Raw genomic sequence first — 24,530 nt, 5'->3', positions numbered from 1 at the left:
AAGTTCAAGGAGATGGTGAAAGACAGGGAAGCCTGGCATGCTGCAGTCTATAGGGTCACAAAGAGTCAGATACGACTGAGTGACTGAACAATATATAATAAAATTTAAGTATTTATAAGGGCAGATAAAAGTTAGTTTCTTTCAGTAAGACAAACTCTAGATAAAACCCTAGAGTGGAACACAGGAGAGCAGGTGGGAAGAGAAAGAAAGGAAATGGTTTCATAATTAACATGACTTAACTTGTAACTGTAGCATATATAAGAAATCAAGAAGTTGAACAAGGTTTAGGAAGGCTACCTGGTAAAAAGCAATTCTAGTCCAGCCCACAGCCTCACCATCATGAACAGGCAGGTCTTAGTTCAAAGTAATTATAGTTGCTAAATAATTAGAGGCTTCAAGCTTAGCTCTTACACAGTTTCTAGAAAAGCCAACTGAAATGAGTAAGCACTTTCCAAGATATAAAACTGCTTTTTAATTAATGGAGATACAGTTGACCCTTGAGTGTTGGGGCACCAACACTCAAGCAGTCGAGAATCTGAGTATGACTTCCCAGTCAGACCTCCATAATCTCAGTTCTGCATCCATGGATTCAACTAAACACTGATTGTGAGGTACTGTAGTAGGTACTTCATGAAAACAATCTGCGTATACGTGGACCTGCACAGTTCAGACTGTGTTGTTCAAAGGTCAACTGTAGTTAAAAATAGCAAGATAACATTCAGCTTAACAAATATTTACTGAGTATCTAACATCTTCATAGCACTGGGTTTAACAAAGTTAAATAGCAATTGATATAAAACAATGAGATGGTAGTTATCTATACTTATACTTGCACTTAAATAGTTACTCTCAAATATGTACTGCATTCTTCTCAATAAATATATATTCAACTATACTGTATGCTTTTGATAAATAAGTTATGTTTTCTCTTCAAAACACTTTAACCCTAGAACTACCACATGATCCAGCACTTCCACTCCTGGGTATATATCCAATTTGAAAAGATACATGCACCCCAAAGTTCATAGCAGAATTATTTACAACTGCCAAGATATGGAAGCAACCTAAGTGTCCATCAACATAAAAATGGATAAAGATAGGATATATATATACAATGGAAAAATACTCAGCCATAAAAAAGAATGGAATTTTGCCATTTGTAACAATGATGGACTTGGAGGGTAGTATGCTAAGTGAATAAATCAGACAGAAAAACACAAATACTGTACAAGATCACTTATATGTGTAACCTAAAAACTACAACAAACTAGGGAATATAATGAAAAAGAAACAGACTTACAGATAAAGAGAATAAACTAGTAGTTACCATTGGGGAGAGGGAAGAAAGGAGGAGCAAGATAGAAGCAAGAGGTTAAGAGGTACAAACTATTATATATAAAGTAAGCTACTGGGATATTGTGCCACACAGGGAATATGGCCAATAATTTATAATAATAACTGAGTATGACTTTTTTAAAAACTGTGAATCACAATATTGTATACCTGTAACTTATACAATATTGTACATCAACTATACTACAATTTAAAAAATGCTTAATAATAATAATTTTTAAAAGACTTTAACCTTAATAAAGACCAACTGTAATCTATTTGAAGAACATAAATCACTAGTATATTGCAGCAGTAACTAGAAAGGCAAATACAAAATTTAGGGAAAGATATGACATATTTCTAGCTCTAATGTTTCTCAAGATAATCACAATGGTGTGATTACTCACCTAGAGCCAGACATCCTGGAATGTGAACTCAAGTGGGCCTTAGAAAGCATCACTACGAACAAAGCTAGTGGAGGTGATGGAATTCCAGTTGAGCTATTTCAAATCCTGGAAGGTGATGCTGTGAAAGTGTTGCACTCAATATGCCAGCAAAATTGGAAACTCAGCAGTGGACACAGGACTGGAAAAGGTCAGTTTTCATTCTGATCCCAAAGAAAGGCAATGCCAAAGAATGCTCAAACTACCACACAATTGCACTCATCTCACACATTAGTAAAGGAATGCTCAAAATTCTCCAAGCCAGGCTTCAGCAATACGTGAACTGTGAACTTCCTGATGTTCAAGCTGGTTTTAGAAAAGGCAGAGGAACCAGAGATCAAATTGCCAACATCCGCTGGATCATTGAAAAAGCAAGAGAGTTCCAGAAAAATATCTATTTCTGCTTTATTGACTATGCCAAAGCCTTTGACTGTGTGGATCACAAGAAACTGTGGAAAATTCTGAAAGAGATGGGAATACCAGACCACCTGACCTGCCTCTTGAGAAATTTGTATGCAGGTCAGGAAACAACAGTTAGAACTGGACATGGAACAACCGACTGGTTCCAAATAGGAAAAGGAGTACGTCAAGGCTGTATATTGTCACCCTGCTTATTTAACTTACAGGCAGAGTACATCATGAGAAATGCTGGACTGGAAGAAGCACAAGCTAGAATCAAGATTGCTGGGGAAATATCAATAACCTCAGATATGCAGATCACACCACCCTTATGGCAGAAAGTGAAGAGGAACTAAAAAGCCTCTTGATGAAAGTGAAAGAGGAGAGTGAAAAAGTTGGCTTTAAAGCTCAACATTCAGAAAACGAAGATCATGGCATCTGGTCCCATCACTTCATGGGAAATAGATAGGGAAACAGTGTAAACAGTGTCAGACTTTATTTTTTTGGGCTCCAAAATCACTGCAGATGGTGACTGCAGCCATGAAATTAAAAGACACTTGCTCTTTGGAAGAAAAGTTATGACCAACCTAGATAGCATATTCAAAAGCAGAGACATTACTTTGCCAACAAAGGTCCGTCTAGTCAAGGCTATGGTTTTTCCAGTGGTCATGTATGGATGTGAAAGTTGGACTGTGAAGAAGGCTGAGCACCGAAGAATTGATGCTTTTGAACTGTGGTGTTGGAGAAGCCTGTTGAGAGTCCCTTGGACTGCAAGGAGATCCAACCAGTCCATTCTGAAGGAGATCAACCCTGGGATTTCTTTGGAAGGAATGATGCTAAAGCTGAAACTCCAATACTTTGGCCACCTCATGCGAAGAGTTGACTCACTGGAAAGACTCTGATGCTGGGAGGGAGTGGGGGCAGGAGGAGAAGGGGATGACAAAGGATGAGATGGCTGGATGGCATCACTGACTCGATGGACGTGAATCTGAGTGAACTCCGGGAGTTGGTGATGGACAGGGAGGCCTGGCATGCTGCGATTCATGGGGTCGCAAAGAGTTGGACACGACTGAGTGACTGAACTGAACTGAATATTTCTCAAAGTATAGTCTCTTGAGCAACTGGTAGACTTTTTAAAAAAGTAGTTTCTTGTGTCCTAACCCAGACCAACACAACCAAAATCTCTAGAGTGAGGGCCTGGTAATCTTTATTTTTCATAAGCTCCTCTAAGAGTTTATGTACACTGCAGTTTGAAAACTATTTCCTACAGGATGCATTTGAAACTCCAGTGTAACACAGCAATGGCAAACATAACTGCTGCAACAAGGTTTCTGCATAAGGATAAAGACTGTCAGATATATATTTCGCTTCAAAAACAGAGAGATATCACAAGTTTCTCCTTAACTGGGATCATTCATGGTAGTGATCAGAAAACTATTATTGCTTTAGCAAAACTTACACATATAAGTTGTATTTTTGGGGGTAGTCCCCTTACCTTCTGTTATTCTTCCAGTCTCCTAGCTCAAGTTCCAAAGGGCCCTGGAAGTGACGAGTGTGCAAAACAGGCATGAGTCCACCAAGGGTATGAAGATGCCCACACAAATAAGCTGTAGCCGAACTAATCAATAAGAAGCAAATGAAATAAATGAACAAAGATAGCTTGTGATGCCAAGTTAATAAAAATACCTCTTTAGAAAAGCAAAATAGGTAGAAAACAGAAAAGACCTAAAAACAATCTTGATTTTGGAAGCCTGTCTCACCTCATTATTGACCGAAGTCCTGGTGATGGAGAAAGGACAGTGGATGTCGTAAAGTGTCCAAACCAAATACTGTGGTTGCTCCAACTACTTTCCTTGGCCAGTAACGAAAGCTCCTCCATCTGTTTCTGAAATCAGAGAAAAATAGAAGGAGCTTTAATTAGGGCTCAGGCTAAAATCTAATGTCAATGGATTATACAACTCTCTTGAGGTTTTATAGTAAGTATATTATGTCTAAGGCTTAAACTTTACTAATCAGTGACCTGTATGGGCCTCTGTCAGTTTCAAACTGTTTAAACATACGTTATAATTCGTTTGATCCTAAAAATAAGTCTGCGCTAACTAGGACAGGGATTATTCCCACTTGACAGATAAGGAAACAGAGATAATCTTTAAATTATATAAATTTCTTTCTTTACTTCTAAATTTCTTCGTGGAAATAAAGAAGAACCACTAATCTTCTCAGCCCTGTATACCACAGTGCAATAAATAAAGAGGATATCAAAACTAAGCTTATAAAATAAAATGTACATATATCCAAAGGAAGCTTTGTACCAGAATGTTCACAATATTCTACTCATAATAGACAAAAACTAGAAACCATCAGAAAATTGCAGTATATCCATATGTGTACAATGGAATACTACTCAGCAGTAAAAAAGTACACACACAGTAACATGGATGAATCTTAGAGATATATTAAGCAAAAGAAGCCAGACACAAGAGTTCATACTGTATGATTTCATTTACATAAAATTCTAGAACAAACAGCACTAATCTATACTGACAGAAAACCAATCAGTGGTTCCCCAGAACTGCAGGTGAAGATCAACAATACAACAGAATTCTCTATAGTAATGGAATGTTCTCTTTTGATTGTAGTGAGTTACATCAGTACATACACTTGTCAAAATCCTTCAAATACTCTAAATCAGTGCATTTATTCTATGTAAATCATCACTCATAAAGATAACTTCTGAAATAACTTGTACATATATAAATATACATTAATATTACCTGTGAAGTACTTATAGCAATGAATTCCTGGGTCCTACCTTCAGGTTTTCTAATTTCATAAGTCTTGGACAAAGTATGAGAATCTGCATTTTACAAGATAGCTGTTTTTCAAGCAGATTATCGAATTATACCTTAAAAAACACTATTCTACAGGGTAGGCTTTAAAATAATGAGCTAATCAACTCTAGACTGTCTAAAGACACTGGGTAGATAGTCAACAAAATACACTTTCATTTAATAAAATGGCTAATAAACACAATGCATTTAACAATATTTTGTTCAAGTTCCTTTAAACCCTCATACCACTTTGAATCTTCCGGCATTTAACAATTCTGCTTTTCATTATAGTTAATTCTACACAGGTCTTAAGCCCCAACAGTAGATAAATATTCTAAGAGGCCAAGGACTTGATCTTATCACCCTTGCATATGGGCACATATGTCTTACATATGTGCACATAATCATTGACATTTGCTGTACCAAGACATAATTAGAGGTTCTCAGATGTGACTTTCCATACAGTTTCAACCCAGCAACAATTTTCACCAAGCTTACAAAAGATACTTTAAAAGAAATGTATTTACTTCAACGGTTGCCCTTCTCTTACCAAAAAAAAAAATAGACTATTAGTTAGAAATGGCAACTGTGGGGATATAGGAATATGCCATATTGTAAACAAAGCTGTATGTTCTGCACCTTGCAAATTGTATGCTCTACTTAGTACCTATTCAATAAATGTTAACTGTTGTTGTTCAGTCATTAAGTCATGTCCAGCTCTTTGCAGCCTCATAGACTGCAGCTTGCCAGGCTCCTCCACCGTCCACTGTCTGCTAGAGTTTGCTCAAATTCATGTCTATCAAGACACTGATGCTGTGTAACCATCTTAACCTCTACTGCCCTCTTCTCCTCTTGCCTTCAATCATCTTGCCTTTCTCAGCATCATCATCTTTTCCAGTGAGGTGGCTGTTCACATCAGGTAGCCAAAACACTGAAGTTTCAACTTCTGCATCAGTCCTTCCAATGAACATTCAGGGTTGATTTCCTTCAGGATTGACTGGTTTTATCTCCTTACAATCCAAAGGACTCTCAAGAGTCATCTCCAGCACCACAATTCAAAAGCATCAATTCTTCTGCACTCAGCCTTCTTTATGATCCAACTCTTACATTTGTACATGACATGACTACTGGAAAAACCGTAGCTTTGACTAGATGGACCTTTGTTGGCAAAGAGATGTCTTTGCTTTTTAATATGCTGTCTAGGTTTGTCATAGTTTTCCTTCCAAGAAGCAAGCACCTTTTAATTTCATGATATAAAATGTGAGTTATTCCTTTCCCAGGTTTTGGGACAAGAATAGGGATAGCAATAAAAGGGTTGAAGGGGTCAATAATTTCTTCTAGCCATAACCAAAACCACAGTAGAATTTTTCTCAAGCATTTCTAGATAAGAATTTGTTTACCTAGGATAACTTTTAAGTGAGCCACATATATCTGAAAAAAATAAAATAGGTTAGCTGCAAAGGGAAGTGGGATTTTTACTGTACCTGATCTAAAATTCCAAAGAAATTAAAAGGTCTCTTAGGCCCTGGATTAAGGCTGGCATCCAAAGAGATGAAAGAATAGTTGCCAAAGGGAGTACTGTGGACATAACGAAAAGAGCCATCCCTCCGTACGGCAGAATACTTCCTAAAAAATAAAAAGACAAGAAAGCTTTAGTGCAATCATAGGAAGACAAAATGAGTTTAAATTCCTGCCCTACTATCACACTATATTTTGACTCCCTTTGTAAAGGAAATTTCCATGATCTGACAGAGAAATACATAAAACTAGATACCAGACCCGCAATGGATGAATCAATTAAAGTTATTTTTTTCCCTATTGTCTCCAAAGATGCAAGCAAACATATTCATCAGTAACCAAGCACAAGGTCACCAAGCAAAGCATAAGAGTAGGTGGCTAACTTAAGCAGTCCACTAAACATTTTAAAAGAGATAAATCAGAATACAAGGAAACGGTTACTTATCAATCATTAAAAATTGTAATGCATGTGTGCTAAGTGGCTTCAGTTGTGTCTAACTCTTTGAGACCCAACAGACTTGTAGCCTGCCATGCTCCTCTCTCCATGGGATTCTCCAGGCAAAGATCCTGGAGTGGGTTGCCATTCCCTTCTCCAGGGGATCTTCCCAACCCAGGGATGGAACCCTCATTTCTTACATCTCCTGCATTGGCAAGTGAGTTCTTTACCACTAGCACCATCTGGTAAGCCAAAAAATATTGTAGTGAGGGCCTCCTAAGTACCTAGCAGAATTCTTGGTGTAGTGAGATACAAAAGTGTTGAGTTCTTAAAACAGGAGTAAAACGGCTTGAGTCACAATAAAGCCTTGCAAAGAAGAAGTTACTGAGCCAGGAGGAAAATGTTCAGTCAGAACCAGTAAATCTGTTTTTCAGTTTCTAAAAATATATTGAAAACATACACAGGGTCCACATCCAGTAATGAAAGTCCTCATCACCTTAAGTATCAAGAGTATTCAGGTGTCCAGTAAGTTAGAGAGTGAAGAGCAAGGAGAAAGGATGGGTAACAGAGTGTACAGGCTTGGCACTCATTGAGTATTTGTTGAATAAATGTGAAAGAAAGTAGAGATTATATTTGAAGCTGCTGCTGCTGCTGCTGCTAAGTTGCTTCAGTAGTGCCCGACTCTGTGCAACCCCATAGACAGCAGCCTACCAGGCTCTTCTGTCCCTGAGATTCTCCAGGCAAGAATACTGGAGTGGGTTGCCATTTCCTTCTCCAATGCATGCATGCATGCTAAGTCGCTTCAGTCATGTCCGATTCTTTGAGACCCTGTGGACAGCAGCCCACCAGGCTCCTCTGGCCACGGGATTCTCTAGGCAAGAATATTGGAGTGGGTTGCCATTTCCATCTCCAATATTTGGAAAATACCTTATTCAAATGTCAGAACATTATAAGAAGATATCCGGGGAGAACTGTAAAGATGGCGGAGGAATAGGACAGGAAGACCACTTTCTCCCTCACAAATTCCTCAAAAGAACATTTCAACGCCGAGCAAACTCCACAAAGCAACTTCTGTAGGCTGGCAGAGGACATCAGGCAACCAGAAAAGCAGACCATTGTCTTCAAAAACAGGTAGGAAAAAATATAAAAGACGAGAAAGGAGACAAAGGAGGTGGGGAGGGAGCTCCGTCCCGGGAAGGGAAGCCCGTCCCGGGAAGGGAATTTTAAGAAGAGAGGTTTCCAAACACCAGGAAACACTCTCCCTGCCGAGTCTGTGGCAAGCCTTGGAAACACAGAGGGCAACATAACAGGAAGGAAAAATAAAGAAATAATTAAAACCAAGAGATTACAAGCCCACCAGTAACTCCCCCAGCAGAAAAGCAGCACAGACGCCTGCATCCGCCACTGGGAAGTGGGGGCACGGCAGGGACGCGCGGGAGGCGCGGGCTGCAGAGCTTTGTAAGAATCCGGCAGGAACACCCCACGCGCAACCAGAATGATCTAACTTGGGCTAGCAAACCACACTGTGGGATAGCTACTGCACGAAAAGCTCGAACATAAGACACCACCAGGACCGAGCACAGAACAAAGGACGGAACGGAATAAGCCGGCTGCAGACCATCCCCAGCCGGGGACAGGCAGCCAGAGCCGTAAGGACTGGAAAGGGGCAATTGCAGACCCGGAGAGACTTTACTTACCTAACTGCAAGCAGGCTTCTTTGCTAAGACTTCTGGGGGTGCTGGACAGTCACCATCTGCCTCACGGGGGGCACCAGCGGTCCACCCAGAAAGCTGAGCAGCAGCGGCAGAAAAGGTGACAAGCCACGGCAATCGCGCTCGCCAAACTCCTGAGCTACTCGGACCTGGGAAGGGCACAAAGCGCAGTCCCAGCCGAATCTGTGCCTCTGAGGGCTACCTGAGCGCTGAACCTGAGCGGCTTGGACCGGGGAAGTGCACGCAACCTAGGGCCGGCACCAGACGGTTCCCGGCTGAGCATCGTAGAGCCGGAGTGGTCTATGCGCCAAGAGAAGGGACAGGTCAAGTGGGGCTGAGACACTGTGTGCACACGACAGTGCTATTTCTTTGCAGCATCCTCCCTCCCCGCAGCGCGACTGAACTAGTGAGCCTAAAAACCCAGCAAACAGAAGTTAAACAGAGGGAACCACCTTGGAAGTGATACGACACGGCCCACAACATCAGAGAAGGGCCAGAAATATTTTTACTATTTTTAAAATCATTCCTTTTTTTTGTTGTTTTTTTTTCTTTTCTTGTTTCTTTTTCTAACTTTTTTTTCAATTGTTAAGCCTTCTATTTCTCCTCTAATTTTTATTTCTATAACCTACTATTACTATTTAAAAAAAAAAAGACTTTTTTTTTTTTTTAAGGCAAACACCATATATAGTCTTTGGATGGTTGTTGGTGGTTTTTTGGGTTTTTTTGTGGTTTTTTTGTTTGTTTTTTGTTGTTGTTGTTCTTGTTGTTGTTGTTGTTTTTAATAATTCTTGTTATTTTTTTCTTTCTTCCTTTTTCCTTCTGCTTCTTTTCCTTAATATAGTATTTTTGAAAATCCAACCTCTACTCTAGATTTTTAATCTTTGCTCTTTGGTTTTTGTTGTCAATTTTGTACATTTAAAAACCCAAACTTCACTACCAAAGTTCACCTGAGAGCGAGATTACTGGCTTGACCACTCTCTCCTCCTTTGGACTCTCCTTTTTCTCCACCAGGTGGCCTCTGTCTCTTTTCTCCCCATCTCTTCTCTATCCAACTCTGCGAATCGCTGTGTGTTCCAGACGGTGGAGAACACCTAAGGAAGTGGTTACTGGCAGGATTTGTCTCTCTCCTTCTCATTCCTCTCTCTTATCCTCCTGGTCACCTCTGTCTACTTCCTCCCTCTTCTCTTCCCCGTATAACTCCGTAAATACCTCTGAGCGGTACAGACTATACAGCGCACATAAGGAAGTGACTACTGGCTAGCTTGCTCTCTCCTCTTTTGATCTCACCGCATCTCATTCCAGTTACCTCTAACTACCCCCTCCATCATCTCTTCTCCTTGTAACTCAGTGAACCTCTCTGAGTGTCCCTCAATGTGGAGAAACTTTTCATCTTTAACCTAGATGTTTTATCATCGGTGCTGTATAGATGGAGAAGTCTAGAGGCTACTGTAAAAATAAAACTGAAAACCAGAAGCAGGAGGCTGAAATCCAACGCCTGAAAACATTAGAGAACTCTTGAATTCAGAGAACATTAAGCAATAGGAGCTCATCAAATGCCTTCATACCTACACTGAAACCAAGCTCCACCCAAGGGCCAACAAGTTCCAAAACAAGACATACCACTCAAATTCTCCAGCAACACAGGAACACTCCCCTGAGCTTCAATATACAGGCAGCTCAAAATTATTCCAAAACCTTTGATGTCTCATAACCCATTACTGGTCACTCCACTGCACTCCAGAGAGAAGAAACCCAGCTCCACCCACCAGAACTCCAACACAAGCCTTCCTAACCAGGAAACCTTGACAAGCCACTGATAGAACCCCACCCACAGTAAGGAAGCTCCATAATAAAGAGAACTCCACAAATTACCAGAATATAAAAAGGCCACCCCAAACGCAGCAATATAACCAAGATGAAGAGACAGAGGAATACTCAGCAGGTAAAGGAACAGGAGAGTTGCCCACCAAACCAAACAAAAGAGGGAGAAGTAGGGAATCTACCTGAGAAGGAATTCCGAATATTGATAGTGAAAATGATCCAAAATCTTGAAATCAAAATGGAATCACAGATAAATAGCCTAGAGACAAGGATTGAGAAGATGCAAGAAAGGTTTAACAAGGACCTAGAAGAAATAAAAAAGAGTCAATATATAATGAATAACGCAATAAATGAGATCAGAAACACTCTGGAGGCAACAAACAGTAGAATAACGGAGGCAGAAGATAGGATTAGTGAAACAGAAGATAGAATGGTAGAAATAAATGAATCAGAGAGGAAAAAGAAAAACGAATTAAAAGAAACGAGGACAATCTCAGAGACCTCCAGGACAATATGAAACACTCCAACATTCAAATTATAGGAGTCCCAGAAGAAGAAGACAAAAAGAAAGACCATGAGAAAATCCTTGAGGAGATAATAGTTGAAAACTTCCCTAAAATGGGGAAGGAAATAATCACCCAAGTCCAAGAAACACAGAGAGTTCCAAATAGGATAAACCCAAGGCGAAATACCCCAAGACACATATTAATCAAATTAACAAAGATCAAACACAAAGAACAAATATTAAAAGCAGCAAGGGAAAAACAACAAATAACACACAAGGGGATTCCCATAAGGATAACAGCTGATCTTTCAATAGAAACTCTTCAGGCCAGGAGGGAATGGCAAGACATACTTAAAGTGATGAAAGACAATAACCTACAGCCCAGATTACTGTACCCAGCAAGGATCTCATTCAAATACGAAGGAGAAATCAAAAGCTTTATAGACAAGCAAAAGCTGAGAGAATTCAGCACCACCAAACCAGCTCTCCAACAAATTCTAAAGGATATTCCCTAGACAGGAAACACGAAAAGGGTGTATAAACCCGAACCGAAAACAATAAAGTAAATGGTAACGGGATCATACTTACCAATAATTACCTTAAACGTAAATGAGTTGAACACCCCAACCAAAAGGCAAAGAGTGGCCGAATGGATACAAAAACAAGACCCCTCTATATGCTGCTTACAAGAGACCCACCTCAAAACAAGGGACACATACAGACTGAAAGTGAAGGGCTGGAAAAGATATACCATGCAAATAGAGACCAAAAGAAAGCAGGAGTGGCAATACTCATATCCGATAAAATAGACTTTAAAACAAAGGCTGTGAAAAGAGACAAAGAAGGCCACTACATAATGATCAAAGGAACAATCCAAGAAGAAGATATAACAATTATAAATATATATGCACCCAATATAGGAGCACCGCAATATGTAAGACAAATGCTAACAAGTATGAAAGGGGAAATCAACAATAACACAATAATAGCGGAAGACTTTAATACCCCACTCACACCTATGGACAGATCAACTAAACAGAAAATTAACAAAGAAATGCAAACTTTAAATGATACATTAGATCAGTTAGACCTAATTGATATCTATAGGACATTTCACCCCAAAACAATGAATTTCACCTTTTTTTCAAGTGATCATGGAACCTTCTCCAGGATAGATCACATCCTGGGTCATAAATCTAAACTTGATAAATTCAAAAAAATTGAAATCATTCCAAGCATCTTTTCTGACCATAATGCATTAAGATTAGATCTCAATTACAGCAGAAAAGCTATTAAAAATTCCAACATATGGAGGTTGAACAACACACTTCTGAATAACCAACAAATCACAGAAGAAATCAAAAAAGAAATCAAAATATGCAAAGAAACTAATGAAAATGAAAACACAACAACCCAAAACCTGTGGGACACTATAAAAGCAGTGCTAAGAGGAAAGTTCATAGCAATACAGGCATACCTCAAGAAACAAGAAAAAAGTCAAATAAATAACCTAACTCTACAACTAAAGCAATAGAAAAGGAAGAATTGGAGACCCCAGAGTTAGTAGAAGGAAAGAAATCTTAAAAATTAGGGCAGAAATAAATGCAAAAGAAACAAAAGAGACCATAGCAAAAATCAACAAAGCCGGTTCTTTGAAAGGATAAATAAAATTGACAAACCATTAGCCAGACTCATCAAGAAGCAAAGAGAGAAAAATCAAATCAATAAAATTAGAAATGAAAATGGAGAGATCACGACAGACAACACAGAAATACAAAGGATCATAAGAGACTACTATCAGCAGTTGTATGCCAATAAAATGGACAACGTGGAAGAAATGGACAAATTCTTAGAAAAGTACAATTTTCCAAAACTGAACAAGGAAGAAACAGAAAATCTTAACAGACCCATCACAAGCACGGAAATTGAAACTGTAATCAGAAATCTTCCAGCGAACAAAAGCCCAGGTCCAGACGGCTTCACAGCTGAATTCTACCAAAAATCTCGAGAAGAGCTAACACCTATCCTACTCAAACTCTTCCAGAAATTGCAGAGGAAGGTAACCTTCCAAACTCATTCTATGAGGCCACCATCACCCTAATACCAAAACCTGACAAAGATTCCACAAAAAAAGAAAACTACAGGCCAATATCACTGATGAACATAGATGCAAAAATCCTCAACAAAATTCTAGCAATCAGAATCCAACAACACATTAAAAAGATCATACACCATGACCAAGTGGGCTTTATCCCAAGGATGCAAGGATTCTTCAATATCCACAAATCAATCAATGTAATTCACCACATTAACAAATTGAAAAATAAAAACCATATGATTATCTCAATAGATGCAGAGAAGGCCTTTGACAAAATTCAACATCCATTTATGATAAAAACTCTCCAGAAAGCAGGAATAGAAGGAACAGACCTCAACATAATAAAAGCTATATATGACAAACCCACAGCAAACATTATCCTCAATGGTGAAAAATTGAAAGCATTTCCCCTAAAGTCAGGAACAAGACAAGGGTGTACACTTTCACCGCTACTATTCAACATAGTTCTGGAAGTTTTGGCCACAGCAATCAGAGCAGAAAAAGAAATAAAAGGAATCCAAATTGGAAAAGAAGAAGTAAAACTCTCACTGTTTGCAGATGACATGATCCTCAACATGGAAAACCCTAAAGACTCCACCAGAAAATTACTAGAGCTCATCAATGAATATAGTAAAGTTGCAGGATATAAAATTAACACACAGAAATCCCTTGCATTCCTATACACTAATAATGAGAAAGTAGAAAAAGAAATTAAGGAAACAATTCCATTCACCATTGCAACGAAAAGAATAAAATACTTAGGAATATATCTACCTAAAGAAACTAAAGACCTATATATAGAAAACTATAAAACACTGATGAAAGAAATCAAAGAGGACACTAATAGATGGAGAAATAGACCATGTTCCTGGATCGGCAGAATCAATATAGTGAAAATAAATATACTACCCAAAGCAATTTACAAATTCAATGCAATCCCTATCAAGCTACAAGCCATATTTTTCACAGAACTAGAACAAATAATTTCAAGATTTGTATGGAAATACAAAAAACCTCGAATTGCCAAAGCAATCTTGAGAAAGAAGAATGGAACTGGAGGAATCAACTTGCCTGACTTCAGGCTCTACTACAAAGCCACAGTCATCAAAACAGTATGGTACTGGCACAAAGACAGACATATAGATCAATGGAACAAAATAGAAAGCCCAGAGATAAATCCACACACATATGGACACCTTATCTTTGACAAAGGAGGCAAGAATATACAATGGAGTAAAGACAGTCTCTTTAACAAGTGGTGCTGGGAAAACTGGTCAACCACTTGTAAAAGAATGAAACTAGATCACTTTCTAACACCGCACACAAAAATAAACTCAAAATGGATTAAAGATCTAAATGTAAGACCAGAAATTATAAAACTCCTAAAGGAGAACATAGGCAAAACACTCTCTGACATAAATCACAGCAGGATCCTCTATGATCCACCTCCCAGAATGCTGGAAATAAAAGCAAAAATAAACAAATGGGATCTAATTAAAATTAAAAGCTTCTGCACAACAAAGGAAAATATAAGCAAGGTGAAAAGACAGCCTTCGGAATGGGAGAAGATAATAGCAAATGAAGCAACTGACAAACAACTAATCTCGAAAATATACAAGCAACTTATGCAGCTCAACTCCAGAAAAATAAACGACCCAATCAAAAAATGGGCCAAAGAACTAAATAGACATTTCTCCAAAGAAGACATACGGATGGCTAACAAACACATGAAGAGATGCTCAACATCACTCATTATTAGAGAAATGCAAATCAAAACCACAATGAGGTACCACTTCACACCAGTCAGAATGGCTGTGATCCAAAAATCTGCAAGCAATAAATGCTGGAGAGGGTGTGGAGAAAAGGGAACCCTCCTACACTGTTGGTGGGAATGCAAACTAGTACAGCCACTATGGAGAACAGTGTGGAGATTCCTTAAAAAATTGCAAACAGAACTACCTTATGACCCAGCAATCCCACTGCTGGGCATACACACCGAGGAAACCAGAATGGAAAGAGACACATGTACCCCAATGTTCATCGCAGCACTGTTTATAATAGCCAGGACATGGAAACAACCTAGATGTCCATCAGCAGATGAATGGATAAGAAAGCGGTGGTACATATACACAATGGAGTATTACTCAGCCGTTAAAAAGAATTCATTTGAATCAGTTCTGATGAGATGGATGAAACTGGAGCCGATTATACAGAGTGAAGTAAGCCAGAAAGAAAAACGCCAATACAGTATACTAACACATATATATGGAATGTAGAAAGATGGCAATGACGACCCTGTATGCAAGACAGGAAAAAAGACACAGCTGTGTATAACGGACTTTTGGACTCAGAGGGAGAGGGAGAGGGTAGGATGATTTGGGAGAATGGCATTCTAACATGTATACTATCATGTAAGAATCGAATCGCCAGTCTATGTCTGACGCAGGATACAGCATGCTTGGGGCTGGTGCATGGGGATGACCCACAGAGATGTTATGGGGAGGGAGGTGGGAGAGGGGTTCATGTTTGGGACACATGTAAGAATTAAAGATTTTAAAATTAAAAAAATTAAAAACTAAAAAAAAAAAAAAAGAAAATATCCGAGTGTCTTATATGATATTTTACCTAACAGTACATGTGAAAGAAATACAAATAAACTTCTGAAATTTAATGTGCCATCAGGGAGCTATTTTTAAGCAACAACAACTATCAAATATATCATAAAATTACTGTCATAGATATTATGATTAATAGTCAATTGGTTCTATTACCTCTCTTCCTGATATTTTAAAAATTCCTATTTCAGGGTTTTTTCCTCATTAAAATTTGTATTGATATTTTTCCTGCTTTTTTTTTCACAGTTATTCTTCAAGATCTTATAATCTCATATATATTATTTCCTTTCCTACATTTTTGACATATTAAAATCTAACTATCTAAAATAAAATTCAGGTACTTGAAAGAGGTTAAAATATATAATAGTCTTTGAATTCTAGATTTTGGCATCTCTGAGGCATTCTAGAGATCATGATTTAACCTCAAGATTTTTTTCCTTCCTTTCATGTGATACTTCCTAATGCCTGTATCTCTAGCTAAATGTCATTTATTAAATCCAGATAAAGTTTAATGGTTAGAAACAAAAATATAAAGGCAAGAAACTTTAAAGTGATTAATAATTTGACTTTTCCCAATTACTAATCAGACCCTAAATCCTGTTAATTCTTTGAAAATGTCTCTTAAGCCCATTCCCATAATCACCATCAAAGATACAAATAGCTAATAAGAAGTGGGCGATTTTCATCTCTGTCCTTCTCTTTTCTCACTTTAACAAAAGAGGACAACCCCCTCTTCCATGTTATGGTGACTCTATCTGTTAACCAGTTATCATCCTCAAATTCATGTCACCATCCCCATATCCACGATCCTCATTCAGACAGGTCTTCTACTCATTTCCAGCCTTTTCCTTATGATGGTTAAACTACTGTAGGATTTTCCTACTTGGTCTATACAACTCCAGTCTCTCCCTTTTCCTTTTTATTATCCCTATCTCTAGTTTGTTATGTATCTGCCCTTTATAAAATACTATTTTCCTATGTTGCTTATCTCCTTAGGAACCTATACTGGATTATAAACTATTATTACCCATCACATCTAAATTTCTATGCTTGTCACTTGACATCACCATGAACTGGCTCTACACTCTCTATCCAACGTTGTTTCAATCCTCAAAATGAACCTTTATTCTGATTATAACAATTTCCTTACTGCACTCAAAACCTCATTCTAGTTTTTAAAGCTCTGTTTATACTCATCCTTTTGCCTAAAATATACCCCTCAAAATTTCTTACTCCTCCAAAGGCTACCCATCTTTTAAGACTGGACGCAATTTTCACTACTTTTACAAAGTCTTTTCTAACTTGCAACTAGTAGATAAATAGATCTAATGCACAGTGTAGTAATTATAATTTTAAAATACTGTATTATAAACTTCAAAGTTGTTAACAGACCAGATCTTAACTGTTTACTCCACAAAAAAGAAACAATAACTATGTGAAGTGATAGAGATATTAGCTAATCTTATGTGATAATCATATTGCAATATATAAATGAATCATACTAACACACTGCGCACCTTAAGCTTACATAATGTTATATGTCAGTTATATCTCAATGAAAAACAAAAATGAAAAATAAAGTCTGCTATATGTCTACCCCATGCTGACGTGTGCCTTTTCTGATTTCTCATAGTGATAATTAAGTGTAACAAATAATCTAGCATTTCATCAGCCATTCCTTCGTGTTCTTTTCTAACCATTTCCTAAACAAATTTCATCTACCTTAACTAGACTCACTTGAAGATAGAGGGCATATTTGTTTCTCTCATACTATCCACCTAATGATAGACTCTTAATACTTGCTACTTGACTAATTGACAATGTAGAACAAAGCTACTGAAACAATGGAGAACAAAGCTACAGGAACAAAAAGTGAAATTACAGCCAAAAGAAGAATTCCAATACACTGAAACTAGACAATTGGTTTTCTGATTCAAAGATCCTTTCATATTCATTGCCTTTTTCATATTTATGCACATAAATCTGGAGAAGGCAATGGCACCCCACTCTAGTACTCTTGCCTGGGAACTCCCATGGGTGGAGGAACCTGGTAGGCTGCAGTCCATGGGGTCATGAAGAGTCAGACATGACCGAGCGACTTCACTTTCATTTTTCACTTTCAGGCATTGGAGAAGGAAATGGCAACCCATTCCAGCGTTCTTGCCTGGAGAAACCCAGGGACGGAGGAGCCTGGTAGGCTGCTGTCTATGGGGTCGCACAGAGTCAGACATGACTGAAGTGACTTAGCAGCAGCAGCACATTAATTTAAAAAAAATATTTGTATGACATATTGGACAAAGCACCCAGAAGTGACCAACTGGGCTCTTCAGCCACCCCAGAGGCTAACAGAATCAGTAGGTTAGTATTCTTAAAGTCCACAGTACTCTGATTGACAAGCTCTGATCTAAATGACTTTTGCTGTATATCAACAGCAAAAAAACAAACAGTCTGTATAAAATATTAAAAGTACCATTAGCCAACAAAAAGCATTAAATTATATGAAATGAAAAGAACAAAGGGCTGTCTAAGCAAACAAACAAAAATGAATCACCAAAATAATAATGATAAACAACTAAAAGGCTCCATTTTTTAATTACCAGAGGTTCTTTTCTCCGTTAAAAAATGTTATCACCCATTAAGTGAATTGACTGTACCCCCTTTGTAACACAAACTCTACATTGTTGTCTATCTTCTGTTCATTACAGTACCTGTAATAATTCTCAACACTCTCCCGACTTGGAATGTTGAATGCATCTAATTAAAAAGAAAAGAGCAAATATCATCTATATTAAAAAGAAAAATGCAAACATGTTAATGACTGAAGAAAAATGACAATTCTTTCAATAATACTTTAGATGACAGATGCCAATTAATTAGACTAGCATTTGATTTTAATTTTTAAAACTTAGTAACTTAATAGAATTCAGATTATCTGGAAACTTATCTAAGGCATCTATTATATTGAAGAAGAATAAGTACTTTGAATTATGCATTAGTCAGAATAAATCAATTTGATGTTGTAAGACTGGATGACTGCTGCTACTATTTTAATCATGTGCCTCTGGGAGTCAAGAAGGACTGGATTCATGGCTGATATACGGATCCATGTCAAGGACTTCTATATAGTAGATGACTTTGATAATAGGGCCAAAGCCCCTCTCTTCTTAAATCTTAAAAAAGACTCAGTAATAAAGAAGTTATATAATGGTAAGGAAAAAGGTTAAGGACATCATAGAATACTTATCTGGAAATAGAATTTCATAGAGCTTGATTGCTTGATTGCAATAGCTAAAATTGTCTATCAGTTTTGACTTCCAAGAATCCACTACATTTCTAATAAACTTAAGAGAATAAGCTGTAAATTCAACTTAGGCCAAAAGAAACATTATCACATATATAATCCTCTTGCTTAAGAGAACAACTCTGTTATAGTTATTTTTTTTTTTTTTTTTTTTTTGCCACATGGCATGGCCTACAGGATCTGTTTCCAGACCAGGGATTGAACTCAGTTCACAGAAGTGAAAGCACTGAGTCATAACCATGAGACCACCAAGGAACTCCCTGTTACAGTTAAATGTTAATAAAGATTCATGTATGTATATATACACATGTATGTGTATACATGCATACACATACATATATATACCATTAGCATTTATGCCTATACAAATCAAATGATTATGAACTCCAAAAGACTATCCAAATTATTTAATCACAAAACTCCATTTGATACCTGTTACTTAAAATACGTCAGTAGTTTGCCTTAGAAAACTTTTAATATACGCAGATTTGCTTTTTATTGAAAAAGAATTTGACCAGTACCCCTAATTAAGGTCAGGGAAAAAAAGGGAATGTAAACATACCAGAGAAAGTCGTAAGCCAGAACCCTACCTTTAATTATAATTTGTAGCTAATTTGTAAGAACTATAGTTGACACTTGAACAACACGGATTTGAACTATGTAAAGCCACTTCCATGTGAATTTTGTTCTATAAATATATATTACAGTACTATAGATCCTTAGTTGGTTGAATCTGCAGATGCAGAGGGCCAACTGCAAAATTGGCCAAATTTTCAACTGCCTGGTAGTTGGTCCCCTTAACTTCCACATTGTTCAAGGGTTAACTGTTTTGTTTCTTTTTAATATTTATTTGTTCATTATTTTTGGCTGTACTGGGTCTTCTTTGTTGTGTACATGGGCTTTCTCTAGCTGCAGTGAGCAAAGGAGCAACTGTTTTTTATAGAGAGCATTTTCTGATCTAACTAATAGCTGTGTATTTCACCAGATAGAATTTATAAATATACCTTTTTAAAAAATATATAAATAGGTATTCATCAGCAATGAATAATAAAATGAGGCAGACAAAATGAAATACTTAAATAACCAAAAAGAAAGTCAACTTTTATGAAACAAACAAATTTACCATCAGAACCCTTGGAAAATAGTTCATTTTCTTATTAACGTAAAAATCACAATCTAAAAAATTGGGAAGGGGTTATCCATTTCTCTTTACACATATGTGGATATACTTGTCACTTAAATTTTTAAATATACATAGCAAAATTCAATCTTTGTGATGTACAGTTCTAAAGATATCGACAAGCACAATAGTCATGTATCTACCAGCACACTCAAGACACAGAACAGTATCTTCACCACCCCAAAATTATCTCACGATGGCTCTTTGTAGTCAGCCTCTTTATCTCCAACCCTTGGCAACGACAATCTGTTCTCTGTCTATAGTTTTGCCTTTTCTTGAATATCATATAAATGAAATTATACAGTATATAGACTTATGGATTTTGCTTCTTTCACTTAGCAAAAGTATATCTTTTTAAACATCCTCCTCCATAGATTTTGCTATATGCTTTTCTTCCATGTAAAGAAGAAAGAAATCATACCAACTTCCCCCTCAAGGCCTAATAGTGACATCTGAAGTTTTAAAATCACATATTGCAGTTGTATTTCTTAGTTGTGGTCTTCAGTGTATGTAAACTTATGCTACAATGTCCCATTTTATAATTTTACAATTTAAATTGGAGAATCTGGGCTCCTATAAAGATCTAGTCTTAATTACAGGCGGGACTTCACTCTTACCATGATTTCCTTTGATATCGAGCCACTTGGTTTTTTCCATGACTTTTGTCTTCTTTAGAATACTATGGTAAGTTTGCCATTCCACCTCTTGCTGCATGGATCCCAAATTTTCCTTTGTTTTGGCATCTGTCAGGTCTCCTGTAGGTATATAAAGAAGGTAAAGAAGGTAATCACAATGCAAAGTAAAGCTGGACTGGGTTTCAACTTTTTTTTTAATGCACACTGAAGAACGAAGATATTCAAAGTACTCAACATGTTTAAGGATACCACTGTGAATCCACCTGCATCCAAAGCAAGTCATCTAAATTAAGATTCTCAGAAAAAATAATAATAAGATTCTTAGGACTTCCCTGGCAGTTCAGTGGTTAAGACTCCGTACTCCCAACGGAGGGGGCACAGGTTCCGTCCCTGGTTGGAGACCTAAGATCTCATATGCCACATAGTGCAGCCTAAAAAAAATAAAACAAGATTCTCAGCATGGATTTTTTGTTTCTTATAGGTCAACAAGTGCCTTTATAACCCCCTGTTACATTAGAAATGGGTTGTGAAAACTATACCTTTAAAGAGAGCCGTAAAAATGCATCCTGAAACTCTGACAAATTGAAAACTCTTTAATAATAAATTCCAACACTTTGGGCAGTTGCCTAGTATCTATGGCAACCTAATTTTCCAAACCCCAAATCAGGAAATGTGATCTAACAAAGTATTAATTTTACAGCAAGAAAATCTGGAAGGTGTAGCTTGGAAAATGAAATAGAAAATTTCTAGGAAATTAAGCATTTGAAACTGAGATCATCCATAAAATGAGGACTTCATCCTATCAGCAGAGATGTTTCTGTAAGGTGGGTGGAAGATGAATTTCCCAAGAGCCAGGATAGACGCTCCTTTAGCTTCTTCTTCAACACAGTTGGGAGCAAAGGGTTTGGGGTTTGAACATTCCAGGGAACCAAGCCACTGAAGTAGGAAGGGATGAAAAACAACAGTCCGTCAAACAACTGACGGTATAAGAACGATTAATACTGCAAAGAAAATCGAAAAGTTTAATTAAAAAAATAAAAAGAAGAGTATAAGGAGGAGGATGAGAACTTTTCATTCCTGGTTAAAGGTCTTTCCTTAATTCTCTCTCAAATCTAGAAGTACAACAACAAAACAGACACAGATACAGCAGACAGGACACTAACATGAGAATCACGTGCCTTGCTTCTACCGCTAGGACGAAACCTTGCTATGGCCAAGTCATTTAGACCGGATCTTGACTCAGTTATCCACAGGCAAAGAAAATTGCAATATCCCATCTCCTCTACAGGAGGAGGGCTCACCTGAGGCTGCAGCTAAAGTTTTCCTAACGTCCCTTAGTTAAAAGGTTGCAGCACTGGTTGTATTCTACCACTGGGACCACAGGACCACAGGACAGCACGGCAATCGTCCCTACCTGTTGCTAGGACGAGAGCTGGTTGAATGATGTCAACAGTTTCAGAACAGAACTTCTCTAAGTCTACAGCTCTGCCTGGATCGCGAAACCTGCTCAGGTGAATGTCGGATATCTGCCGAAAGCGAGTATTGAACAGAGATCCGAGTCAGGAAGAGGCGGCACAGACCGAGACGACCCAGGGGCTCTCTCCGGCGGAAGAAAAAGGCAAAGACTCAGAGCATTCACGATCCCCCGGGGGGGAACAAGCACGAGCAGCAGCAGCAGCACCACCACCACCACCATCACCACCACCCCACCCCCAGCGCAGAGATTGGGCCGGAACAGGAGCGGGTCGCGCCCCAGTGGAAACTGCCGGCGTCTCATACTGCTTGGTGCCCGCTCTGAAACCCCATGAGCCCCACCACCACCACCACCTCCCCGGCCTGGGCGCCCGCTGCGTCACCTGCAGACCCCAGAAGACGTTGCTGGCTCCGGGACCCGGCGCAGGGTGCGGGCTCCGGGGAGTGCGGGGCTGAGGCAGTGGTGAAGACCAGCCGGCCAGGCCGTAGTGTTCCAAGAACACTGCAGCCAAGGCCGCGGCCGCCAGTCCCGCGACCACCCTGACGGCCAGCCCTGCAGCCATTCAGCCCGCCGAAGCGCGGCCCTTGTGTGCGTGGCCGGAGCTAGGACCAAGCGGCGCCCGCAGGGAACTGCTGTGGCTGCACTTCCGGACTCTATGGTCGCGCGGCCTAGGGCGCCGGGCTGGTCGGCCGCCACCTGCACCTGCACCTGGCCGTGCACCTGCCGGCGGGCCGCGCCTTTAGGATCGGTTTGCAAATGTGATACAGGGGAAGAAAAGGAATCCGAGTCCCCCAGCGCCACTCGCGGCTGCCTAGGCGCGGCAGGGAAGGATCCTAGGTCAGGGAGGCGGAAGCAAGCGTCCCGGCTCCGCCTTAGTCAATCACGCCTGACCTAGGTGGTCGGTTTCCTCGTAAACCGGAGTTAATAATACCTCCAGAGCGTCCTTTGCAGGGTTGTTGTGAAAATCAAAGTTTGTATGAGGACGCTTTTTAAATCGCTGTACAAATGTGGCAGGTGGCTTCCTCTGGTCCCTTCTGATTATCAACAACGTCGCTGTAAATTTTCTATAGATTTCATCCATATACTTTGTGAGAGAATTTTTTTCTTAAACCTGATTTCACGTGCACTTGGTTACATAATGCTCTAAAACAGTGGTGTGCCATTCGTTTAATACATTTAAAAATACTTCGTATGGGCTAGGTATTGTTGCTTAGGCGCCAAGTAGTGTCTGACTCGTTTACAACGCCATGGACTGTAGCCCACCAGGATCCTCTGTCTGTGGGATTTCCTAAGCAGGAATACTGGAGTAGGTTGCCATTTCCTTCTCCAGGGGAACTTCCAAACCCTGGGACTGAACCATCTCCGACAGTGGAGGTGGATTCTTTACTACTGAACCAACAGGGAAACTCCACACGTAGGAAGAACTGGAGGTAAACCAAATATGGACTCAAAGCCAGATAAAGCAAGATGATTGGCCAGAGGAAACTGGGAAGAAATGCCCCATATAAGTGATTCAAACTACCAGGAGGGCATGACTCTCTGAGACCACTCGTGTGTGTCTATCCACATGTAATTTTTCCTCTCTAAACACTTTACTTGCTTCACTACTTTCCAACTCTTTGTGGAAATTCATTTCTACAAAGCCGACTGGCCAAGGCTTTTTTACTGGCCACTGGTTCTGCTGGTCTGGTGGGCGAGGATTCAGGGCTCTCGCTGCCGGACCTGACTTTAACTCCTGGCTAAGGATCCAAAGTCCTGCTTCAAGCCACTGTGGACTGCGGCCACCCAAGTTTAAGGACACAGCAAGAAGACAGCAGTCTGCAACCTGGAAGACTGTCTTCACCAGAACATGACCAAGCTGGCACCCTGATCTTAAATTTCCAGCCCACAGAACAGTGAGAAATAAATTTGTTCATTAAAAACGACTCAGTCTGTGATACTGTTATAGCAGCCTGAATGGACAAAGACAACAGTGGTGTGTGTGTGTGTGTGTGTGTGCGTACGCGCAAAGTCATGTCCAACTCTTTTTCAACTCCATGGACTGTAGATAGCCAGGCTCCTCTGTCCATTGGATTGTCCAGGCAAGAATACTGGAATGAGTTGCCATTTCCTCCTCCCGAAGATCTTCCCACCCAGAGATGGAACCTGTGTCTCCTGCATTGCAGGCAAATTCTTTACTGCTGAGTCACTGGAGAAGGGATCAAGACATTGAGGTAGTGGGTAATTACAA

The 24,530-nt window shown here is 39.1% G+C and overlaps 1 protein-coding gene across 5 annotated transcripts in view; it reads right to left on the bottom strand.

Annotated features, from left to right (window-relative positions):
- The window catches only part of TMEM62 (transmembrane protein 62), a 45,156-nt gene extending 22,225 nt beyond the window's left edge, over nt 1-22,931 (bottom strand). For 4 of the 5 annotated variants that reach the window (XM_004010490.6, XM_042253055.2, XM_015096959.4 and 1 more), the window contains exons 1-7: nt 22,683-22,931; nt 22,241-22,352; nt 20,809-20,946; nt 18,419-18,464; nt 6,490-6,631; nt 3,935-4,059; nt 3,670-3,792 (exon numbers count right to left, since the gene is read on the bottom strand). In XM_004010490.6, the coding sequence (XP_004010539.1) occupies nt 3,670-3,792; nt 3,935-4,059; nt 6,490-6,631; nt 18,419-18,464; nt 20,809-20,946; nt 22,241-22,352; nt 22,683-22,862 (866 nt within the window). In that variant the 5' untranslated portion in view covers nt 22,863-22,931. The remainder of the gene's footprint in view (nt 1-3,669; nt 3,793-3,934; nt 4,060-6,489; nt 6,632-18,418; nt 18,465-20,808; nt 20,947-22,240; nt 22,353-22,682) is intronic. The other variant, XM_012181297.5, reaches the window with a different exon arrangement.
- Nucleotides 22,932-24,530: the final 1,599 nt, after the last annotated feature.

Source organism: Ovis aries, chromosome 7 (assembly GCF_016772045.2).
Source record: "Ovis aries strain OAR_USU_Benz2616 breed Rambouillet chromosome 7, ARS-UI_Ramb_v3.0, whole genome shotgun sequence".
Classification (NCBI taxonomy): Eukaryota; Metazoa; Chordata; class Mammalia; order Artiodactyla; family Bovidae; genus Ovis; species Ovis aries.
This window is presented reverse-complemented; position numbering and strand designations above follow the sequence as displayed.